The following is a 10,113-nucleotide window of genomic DNA, read 5'->3' as shown; positions in this document are numbered from 1 at the left end:
CCCAGTCCCTCCCAGTCTCTCCCAGTGCCCACTTTGAGCGCCGGGATCTCCTCCACATGGCCAACAAACTCATCCCACCCATAGAACTTGCTCTCCAATCCCTCTCCCAGTCTCTCCCAGTGCCTCCCAGTCTCTCCCAGTGCCCCCAATCCCTCTCCCAGTATCTCCCAGTCCCTCCCAGTCTCTCCCAGTGCCCACTTTGAGTGCCTGGATCTCCTCCCCGTGGTCAACAAACTCATCCCACCCATGGAAGACGCTCTCCGATCCCTCTCCCAGTGCCTCCCAGTCCCTCCCAGTCTCTCCCAGTCCCTCCCAGTGCCCCCAATCCCTCTCCCAGTATCTCCCAGTATCTCCCAGTCTCTCCCAGTGCCCACTTTGAGTGCCTGGATCTCCTCCCCGTGGTCAACCAACTCATCCCACCCACGGAAGACGCTCTCCGATCCCTCTCCCAGTGCCTCCCAGTCCCTCCCAGTGCCTCCCAGTGCCCACCTTGAGCGCCTGGATGTCCTCCACTCGCACCACGAACTCGTCCCTCTCCCGGAAGATTCCTTCCCCGCCGCTCTCGGCCTCGTCCTCGTCGGTGTCCCCGCAGACGGCCGCCGTCTCCTGCTTCTTGGCCAAGTGCAGGGGCCGAGAGTCCTCGGGCTCCTCCCTCTCGGGGGACATCGGGGGCGGGGGGGGGGCCACCGCCGGGGGGGGGGGGGCCACCGCTTCACTTTGGGGGGGAAGCCCTTTGGCCACCAAAGGGGGGGACACCGGAGGAGCCACCGGTAACAGCGGAGGGGCCACGGCCACGGGGGGAGGCAGAGGAGGGGGGGGTTCAGGGTGGTGGGGGGGCTCCGAGGGAGGAGGGGGGGTCGGCAGCTTCTCCTCCGGGGGGGGCATGTCTGTGGGGGGGGGACACACAAAACAAAAAGGGGGGGGTCAGGGGGGATCTATGGGGCTCAGGAAGTCCCTGGGGGGCTCTATGGGTCCTGGGGGGGGGGTGTCAGGGGGCTCTATGGGTCCCGGGGGGGGTCAGGGGGGATCTATGGGGCTCAGGAGGTCCCTGGGGGGCTCTATGGGTCCTGGGGGGGGGGGTGTCAGGGGGGCTCTATGGGTCCCGGGGGGGGTCAGGGGGGATCTATGGGGCTCTATGGGTCCCAGAAGGGGCTCTATGGGTCCCAGGAGATCCCAGGGAGTATGTCGGGGGGGGGGGGAACAAAAAAGGGGGGGCAGGGGGATCTATGGGTCCCAGTGGGGGGTCAGGGGGGTTCTATGGGGCTCAGGAAGGTCCCGAGGGGGCTCTATGGGTCTGGAGCGGGGGGGGGGGGGCTCTATGGGTCCCAGGGGGTCTCTATGGGTCCCAGGGGGGGTCAGGGGGGATCTATGGGGCTCAGGAGGTCCCAGGGGGGCTCTATGGGTCCCAGGGGGTCTCTATGGGTCCTGGGGGAGGGGGGGGGGGGGCGTCAGGGGGATCTATGGGTCCCGGGGGGGCGTCAGGGGGGCTCTATGGGTCCAGAGTGTGGGGGGGGGATATCTATGGGTCCCAGGGGGTCTCTATGGCTCCTGGAGGGGGGGGGATCAGGGGGATCTATGGGTCCCAGTGGGGGGTCAGGGGGGTTCTATGGGGCTCAGGAGGTCCCAGGGGGTCTCTATGGGTCCTGGGGGGGTGTCAGGGGGCTCTATGGGTCCCAAGAGAGTTCCAGAAGGTCTCTATGGGTCCCAGAAGGTCTCTGTGGGTCCCGTGAAGGTCCCAGCGCCCCCCAGGAGCTCCCTATGGGTCCCAGTGCCCCCCAGGAGTTCCCTATGGGTCCCAGGAGCTCCCTATGGGTCCCAGGAGGTCTCCATAGATCCCAGTGCCCCCAGGAGCTCCCTATGGGTCTCAGGAGCTCCCTATGGATCCCAGTGCCCCCCAGGAGCTCCCTATGGGTCCCAGCAAGTCTCTATGGGTCCCGTGAAGGTCCCAGTGCCCCCCAGGAGCTCCCTATGGGTCCCAGCAAGTCTCTATGGGTCCCGTGAAGGTCCCAGTGCCCCCCAGGAGCTCCCTATGGGTCCCAGGAGGTCTCCATAGATCCCAGTGCCCCCCAGGAGCTCCTTATGGGTCCCAGCAAGTCTCTATGGGTCCCGTGAAGGTCCCAGTGATCCTCAGGGGCTCCCTATGGGTCCCGTGAAGGTTCCATGAAGGTCCCAGAAGGTCTCTATGGGTCCCGTGAAGGTCCCAGAAGGTCTCTGTGGGTCCCGTGAAGGTCCCAGTGCCCCCCAGGAGCTCCCTATGGGTCCCAGGAGGTCTCTAGAGATCCCAGTGCCCCCCCAGGAGCTCCCTATGGGTCTCAGGAGCTCCCTATGGGTCCCAGGAGGTCTCTAGAGATCCCAGTGCCCCCCCAGGAGCTCCCTATGGGTCCCAGGAGGTCTCTAGAGATCCCAGTGCCCCCCCAGGAGCTCCTTATGGGTCCCAGGAGCTCCCTATGGGTCCCAGGAGGTCTCTAGAGATCCCAGTGCCCCCCCAGGAGCTCCCTATGGGTCCCAGGAGGTCTCTAGAGATCCCAGTGCCCCCCCAGGAGCTCCTTATGGGTCTCAGGAGCTCCCTATGGGTCCCAGGAGGTCTCTAGAGATCCCAGTGCCCCCCCAGGAGCTCCCTATGGGTCCCAGGAGGTCTCTAGAGATCCCAGTGCCCCCCCAGGAGCTCCTTATGGGTCCCAGGAGCTCCCTATGGGTCCCAGGAGGTCTCTAGAGATCCCAGTGCCCCCCCAGGAGCTCCCTATGGGTCCCAGGAGGTCTCTAGAGATCCCAGTGCCCCCCAGGACCTCCCTATGGGTCCCAGCAAGTCTCTATGGGTCCCGTGAAGGTCCCAGTGCCCCCCCAGGAGGCTCCCTATGGGTCCCAGGAGGTCTCTAGAGATCCCAGTGCCCCCCCAGGAGCTCCCTATGGGTCCCAGGACGTCTCTATGGGTCCCGTGAAGGTCCCAGTGCCCCCCAGGAGCTCCCTATGGGTCCCAGGACGTCTCTATGGGTCCCAGGAGGTCTCTAGAGATCCCGGTGCCCCCCCAGGAGCTCCCTATGGGTCCCAGGAGCTCCCTATGGGTCCCAGAAGGTCTCTAGAGATCCCAGTGCCCCCCCAGGAGCTCCCTATGGGTCCCAGGAGCTCCCTATGGGTCCCAGGAGGTCTCTAGAGATCCCAGTGCCCCCCCAGGAGCTCCCTATAGGTCCCAGCAAGTCTCTATGGGTCCCATGAAGGTCCCAGTGCCCCCCAGGAGCTCCCTATGGGTCCCAGGAGCTCCCTATGGGTCCCAGGAGGTCTCTAGAGATCCCAGTGCCCCCCCAGGAGCTCCCTATGGGTCCCAGGAGCTCCCTATGGGTCCCAGGAGGTCTCTAGAGATCCCAGTGCCCCCCCAGGAGCTCCCTATGGGTCCCAGGACGTCTCTATGGGTCCCGTGAAGGTCCCAGTGCCCCCCAGGAGCTCCCTATGGATCCCAGGAGGTCTCTAGAGATCCCAGTGCCCCCCCAGGAGCTCCCTATGGGTCCCAGGAGCTCCCTATGGGTCCCAGGAGGTCTCCATAGATCCCGGTGCCCCCCAGGAGCTCCTTATGGGTCCCAGCAAGTCTCTATGGGTCCCGTGAAGGTCCCAGTGCCCCCCAGGAGCTCCCTATGGGTCCCAGGAGGTCTCTAGAGATCCCAGTGCCCCCCCAGGAGCTCCTTATGGGTCCCAGGAGCTCCCTATGGGTCCCAGGAGGTCTCTAGAGATCCCAGTGCCCCCCCAGGAGCTCCCTATGGGTCTCAGGAGGTCTCTAGAGATCCCAGTGCCCCCCAGGAGCTCCTTATGGGTCTCAGGAGCTCCCTATGGGTCCCAGGAGGTCTCTAGAGATCCCAGTGCCCCCCCAGGAGCTCCCTATGGGTCCCAGGAGCTCCCTATGGGTCCCAGGAGGTCTCTAGAGCTCCCACAACCGCGGTGTCAGGAAAAGGTGGAGGAGAAGACCCCCCAGCACCCCACCCCACCCCACCCCACCCCACCGTCACCCACCGGGGGGGTCGTGCTCCTTGCGGTCGGCGGGGTCGTAGAGGGCGGAGATGGCGGAGGAGATGCTCTTCTGGAGGTCCTGGTTCTTGCTGACGGAGTCTTCCTCGTCGGAGGAGAAGGAAGGCAAGGTCTCCAGGTTCCTCTTCAGCTCCTCGTCCAGGCGCTTGCAGGGACTGGGACAAGCCATGACCAAGCCCTCCCCCTCCGTTCCTTCCAACCCCCCCGGTAAAATAGAGGGGGGGGGGGCCTACGGTAAAAGGAGGAGGACCCCCAGCGCGAGGAGTTTTGGAAGGGCTGGTGGAAGAAGAAGAAGAAGAAGGAGGAGGAGGAGGAGGAGGAGGAGGAGGAGGAGGAAGAGGAGGAGGAGGAGGAAGAGGGGGGGGCGCCGGGGGGGCGGCCTGGTGGCGTTTGCCGGATTTGAGGAAATCCAGGAATGAGGCCATGAAACCCGACTTCATCTCCGGCTGCTTCTCCTCCACCTCCTTGATCTTGGCCTTGATGCGTTCCCGGGTCTGGGGGTTCTCCAAAGACGGGGGGGGGACCAAGGAAGAATCGGGAGTCAAGGCGGGGGGGCAAACGGCGGCTGGGGGGGGGACACCCACTTCCGAACACAGCCCAAGGTCCCCCCCCTTCGGAACCGCCAGCTTGATCTGGGGGGGGGAAGAAAAACGGGGGGTATCAGAGGTCTCCCAGTGACCCCAGCATCTCCCAGTGACCCCAACATCTCCCAGTGACCCCCCCCGATGCCTCCAAGTGCCCCCCCAGCAGCTCAGTGGCCCCCCCAGGAGGTCACTGCCCCCCCCAGGAGGTCAGTGGCCCCCCCAGGAGGTCACTGCCCCCCCCAGGAGCTCAGTGGCCCCCCCCAGGAGGTCACTCCCCCCCCCCCCAGTTTCTCAGTGCCCCCCCCCCAGTATCTCCCAGTGCCCCCCAGGTTGCTCCCAGTGCCCCCCCCAGTGTCTCCTGGGTCTGGTTGTTGACTAAGGGGGGGGGGGGGTCTCAGGGCCCTTGGGGGGGGGCAAACGGCGGCTGGGGGGGGGGCACCCACTTCCGAACACAGCCCAAGGTCCCCCCCCTTCGGAACCGCCAGCTTGATCTGGGGGGGGGGGAAGAAAGAAAAACGGGGGGCATCAGAGGTCTCCCAGTGACCCCAACATCTCCCAGTGACCCCAACATCTCCCAGTGACCCCCCCCCGATGCCTCCAAGTGCCCCCCCAGGAGCTCAGTGGCCCCCCCAGGAGGTCACTGCCCCTCCCAGGAGCTCAGTGGCCCCCCCAGGAGCTCAGTGCCCCCCCCAGGAGCTCAGTGGCCCCCCCAGGAGGTCACTGCCCCCCCCAGGAGCTCACTGCCCCCCCCAGGAGCTCAGTGGCCCCCCCAGGAGGTCACTGCCCCCCCCAGGAGGTCAGTGGCCCCCCCAGGAGGTCACTGCCCCTCCCAGGAGCTCAGTGGCCCCCCCAGGAGCTCAGTGGCCCCCCCAGGAGGTCAGTGGCCCCCCCAGGAGGTCACTGCCCCCCCCCCCCAGTATCTCCCAGTGCCCCCCAGGTTGCTCCCAGTGCCCCCCCCAGTGTCTCCTGGGTCTGGTTGTTGACTAAGGGGGGGGGGGGTCTCAGGGCCCTTGGGGGGGGGCAAACGGCGGCTGGGGGGGGGGCACCCACTTCCGAACACAGCCCAAGGTCCCCCCCCTTCGGAACCGCCAGCTTGATCTGGGGGGGGGGGGGAAGAAAGAAAAACGGGGGGTATCAGAGGTCTCCCAGTGACCCCAACATCTCCCAGTGACCCCCCCCGATGCCTCCAAGTGCCCCCCCAGGAGCTCAGTGGCCCCCCCAGGAGGTCACTGCCCCTCCCAGGAGCTCAGTGGCCCCCCCAGGAGCTCAGTGTCCCCCCCAGGAGCTCAGTGTCCCCCCCAGGAGGTCAGTGGCCCCCCCAGGAGGTCACTGCCCCCCCCAGGAGATCAGTGGCCCCCCCAGGAGCTCAGTGCCCCCCCCAGGAGGTCAGTGCCCCCCCCAGGAGCTCAGTGGCCCCCCCAGGAGGTCACTGCCCCCCCCAGGAGCTCACTGCCCCCCCCAGGAGCTCAGTGGCCCCCCCAGGAGCTCAGTGGCCCCCCCAGGAGGTCACTGCCCCCCCCCCCCAGTATCTCCCAGTGCCCCCCAGGTTGCTCCCAGTGCCCCCCCCAGTGTCTCCTGGGTCTGGTTGTTGACTAAGGGGGGGGGGTGTCTCAGGGCCCTCGGGGGGGGGGGCATACGGGGGGGGCACCCACTTCTGAACACAGCCCAAGGTCCCCCCCCTTCGGAACCGCCAGCTTGATCTGGGGGGGGGGGGAAGAAAGAAAAACGGGGGGCATCAGAGGTCTCCCAGTGACCCCAACATCTCCCAGTGACCCCAACATCTCCCAGTGACCCCCCCCGATGCCTCCAAGTGCCCCCCCAGGAGCTCAGTGGCCCCCCCAGGAGGTCACTGCCCCCCCCAGGAGCTCAGTGTCCCCCCCAGGAGCTCAGTGGCCCCCCCAGGAGGTCACTGCCCCCCCCAGGAGCTCAGTGTCCCCCCCAGGAGCTCAGTGTCCCCCCCAGGAGCTCAGTGGCCCCCCCAGGAGGTCAGAAGTGGTCCCCCCAGGGGGGGAAGAAAAACGGGGGGCATCAGAGGTCTCCCAGTGACCCCAGCATCTCCCAGTGACCCCAACATCTCCCAGTGACCCCCCCGATGCCTCCAAGTGCCCCCCCAGCAGCTCAGTGGCCCCCCCAGGAGGTCACTGCCCCCCCCAGGAGGTCAGTGGCCCCCCCAGGAGGTCAGTGCCCCCCCAGGAGGTCACTGCCCCCCCCCCCCAGTATCTCCCAGTGCCCCCCAGGTTGCTCCCAGTGACCCCCCAGTGTCTCCTGGGTCTGGTTGTTGACCAAGGTGTGTGTGTGGGGGGGGGTGTCTCAGGGCCCAGAGACCCCCCCCAGCAGCCCAAAAGCTCCTCAAAGCCCCCCCAAATCCTCATCTTGAAGGACTTGAGGTTCTCCAAGGCCCGGTCATCTCCAACCTCGGGTCCTTAGGGGTCACCAGGAGGAAACGAACCAGGAGGAACCCCCCAAGAACCTCCTCATCTCCCAACCTTCACCTCCCAAGACACCCCAAAACCCCCCAGCACCCCAAAACCCACCCAAATCCTCATCTTGAGGGACTTGAGGTTCTCCAAGCCATCGCTACGTCCAACGTCAACACTCGTGGGGGACATCACAGAGCAACGAACCAGGAGGAACCCCCCAAGAACCTCCTCATCTCCCAACCTTCACTTCCCAAGACCTCGTAGAAACCCCCAGCACCCCAAAACCCACCCAAATCCTCCTCTTGAGGGACATGAGGTTCTCCAAGCCACCGCTACGTCCAACCTCAACACTCTTGGGGGCCATCAGAGGGCAACAGACCACAGAGAACCCCCCAAAACCTACTTATCTCCCAACCTTCACCTCCCAAGACCTCGTAGAACCCGCCCAGAACCCCAAAAGCTCCTTAAAGCTCCCCAAAAACCATCATCTTGAGGGACTTGAGGTTCTCCAAGCCACCGCTACGTCCAACCTCAACACTCTTGGGGGCCATCACAGAGCAACGAACCAGGAAGAATCCCCCAAGAACCTCCTCATCTCCCAACCTTCGCTTCCCAAGACCTCGTAGAACCCGCCCAGAAACCCAAAAGCTCCTTAAAGCTCCCCAAAAACCGTCATCTTGAGGGACTTGAGGTTCTCCAAGCCATCGCTACGTCCAACCTCAACACTCTTGGGGGCCATCACAGAGCAACGAACCAGGAAGAACCCCCCGAGAACCTCCTCATCTCCCAACCTTCGCTTCCCAAGACCTCGCAGAACCCGCCCAGACCTCCAAAAGCTCCTCCAAGCCCCCCCAAATCCTCATCTTCAAGGACCTGAGGTTCTGCAAGACATCGCTACGTCCAACGTCAAGACTCTTGGGGGCCATCAGAGGGCAACAGACCACAGAGAACCCCCCAAAACCTTCTTATCTCCCAACCTTCACCTCCCAAGACACCCCAAAACCCCCCAGCACCCCAAAAACTGTCATCTTGAGGGACTTGAGGTTCTCCAAGCCATCGCTACGTCCAACCTCAACACTCTTGGGGGCCATCACAGAGCAACGAACCAGGAGGAACCCCCCAAGAACCTCCTCATCTCCCAACCTTCGCTTCCCAAGACACCCCCAGCACCCCAAAACCCCCTAAAATACCCCCAAATCCCTACCTTGAGGGGCTTGAGGGGCTCCAGGCCGTCGCCCCCGTCCTCTCCTCCCTTCTTGCCCCGTCCCCGTCCTCGTCCCCAGGGCTTCTTGGTGGCGTTGGGGGGCAGGAACCAGGGGGGAACCCCCAAATCTCTGCCTCCCAAGGCCCCCAGCACCCCAAAACCCACCCAAATCCTCATCTTCAAGGACTTGAGGTTCTCCAAGCCATCGCTACGTCCAACCTCAACACTCTTGGGGGCCATCACAGAGCAACGAACCAGGAGGAACCCCCCAAGAACCTCCTCATCTCCCAACCTTCACCTCCCAAGACCTCGTAGAAACCCCCAGCACCCCAAAACCCACTCAAATCCTCATCTTGAGGGACATGAGGTTCTCCAAGCCATCGCTACGTCCAACCTCAACACTCTCGGGGGCCATCAGAGGGCAACAGACCACAGAGAACCCCCCAAAACCTTCTTATCTCCCAACCTTCACCTCCCAAGACACCCCAAAACCCCCCAGCACCCCAAAAACCGTCATATTGACGGACTTGAGGTTCTCCAAGCCATCGCTACGTCCAACCTCAACACTCTTGGGGGCCATCACAGAGCAACGAACCAGGAGGAACCCCCCAAGAACCTCATCTCCCAACCTTCGCTTCCCAAGACGCCCCCAGCACCCCAAAACCCCCTCAAATACCCCCAAATCCTTACCTTGAGGGGCTTGAGGGGCTCCAGGCCGTCGCCCCCGTCCTCTCCTCCCTTCTTGCCCCGTCCCCGTCCTCGTCCCCGGGGCTTCTTGGTGGCGTTGGGGGGCAGGAACCAGGGGGGAACCCCCAAATCTCTACCTCCCAAGGCCCCCAGCACCCCAAAACCCACCCAAATCCTCATCTTGAGGGACTTGAGGTTCTCCAAGCCATCGCTACGTCCAACCTCAACACTCTCGGGGGCCATCACAGAGCAACGAACCAGGAGGAACCCCCCAAGAACCTCCTCATCTCCCAACCTTCACCTCCCAAGACCTCGTAGAAACCCCCAGCACCCCAAAACCCACCCAAATCCTCACCTTGAGGGACTTGAGGTTCTCCAAGCCATCGCTACGTCCAACCTCAACACTCTTGGGGGCCATCAGAGGGCAACAGACCACAGAGAACCCCCCAAAACCTACTGATCTCCCAACCTTCACCTCCCAAGACACCCCAAAACCCCCCAGCACCCCAAAAACCGTCATCTTGAGGGACTTGAGGTTCTCCAAGCCATCGCTACGTCCAACCTCAACACTCTTGGGGGCCATCAGAGAGCAACGAACCAGGAGGAACCCCCCAAGAACCTCCTCATCTCCCAACCTTCGCTTCCCAAGACCCCCCCAGCACCCCAAAACCCCCTCAAATACCCCCAAATCCTTACCTTGAGGGGCTTGAGGGGCTCCAGGCCGTCGCCCCCGTCCTCTCCTCCCTTCTTGCCCCGTCCCCGTCCTCGTCCCCGGGGCTTCTTGGTGGCGTTGGGGGGCAGGAACCAGGGGGGAACCCCCAAATCTCTGCCTCCCAAGGCCCACAGCAGCCCAAAACCCCCCCAAATCCTCATCTTCAAGGACTTGAGGTTCTCCAAGCCATCGCTACGTCCAACCTCAAGACTCGTGGGGGCCATCAGAGAGCAACGAACCAGGAGGAACCCCCCAAGAACCTCCTCATCTCCCAACCTTCACCTCCCAAGACCTCGTAGAAACCCCCAGCACCCCAAAACCCACCCAAATGCTCATCTTGAGGGACTTGAGGTTCTCCAAGCCATCGCTACGTCCAACCTCAACACTCTTAGGGGACATCACAGAGCAACGAACCAGGAGGAACCTCCCAAGAACCTCCTCATCTCCCAACATTCACCTCCCAAGACCTCGTAGAAACCCCCAGCACCCCAA

The 10,113-nt window shown here is 63.9% G+C and overlaps 1 protein-coding gene across 1 annotated transcript in view; it reads right to left on the bottom strand.

Moving 5' to 3' along the window:
* Window positions 1-489: 489 nt before the first annotated feature.
* Window positions 490-10,113, bottom strand: part of PRR12 (proline rich 12) — a gene marked incomplete at its 3' end in the record, with an annotated part of 29,214 nt that continues 19,590 nt past the window's right edge. The window contains 7 exon segments of the mRNA XM_074167247.1: window positions 490-887; window positions 4,000-4,108; window positions 4,413-4,646; window positions 8,223-8,450; window positions 8,913-9,140; window positions 9,265-9,315; window positions 9,606-9,824. Coding sequence (XP_074023348.1) covers window positions 490-887; window positions 4,000-4,108; window positions 4,413-4,646; window positions 8,223-8,450; window positions 8,913-9,140; window positions 9,265-9,315; window positions 9,606-9,824 — 1,467 coding nt within the window.

Source organism: Numenius arquata, unplaced genomic scaffold (assembly GCF_964106895.1).
Source record: "Numenius arquata unplaced genomic scaffold, bNumArq3.hap1.1 HAP1_SCAFFOLD_1160, whole genome shotgun sequence".
Lineage (NCBI taxonomy): Eukaryota > Metazoa > Chordata > Aves > Charadriiformes > Scolopacidae > Numenius > Numenius arquata.
This window is presented reverse-complemented; position numbering and strand designations above follow the sequence as displayed.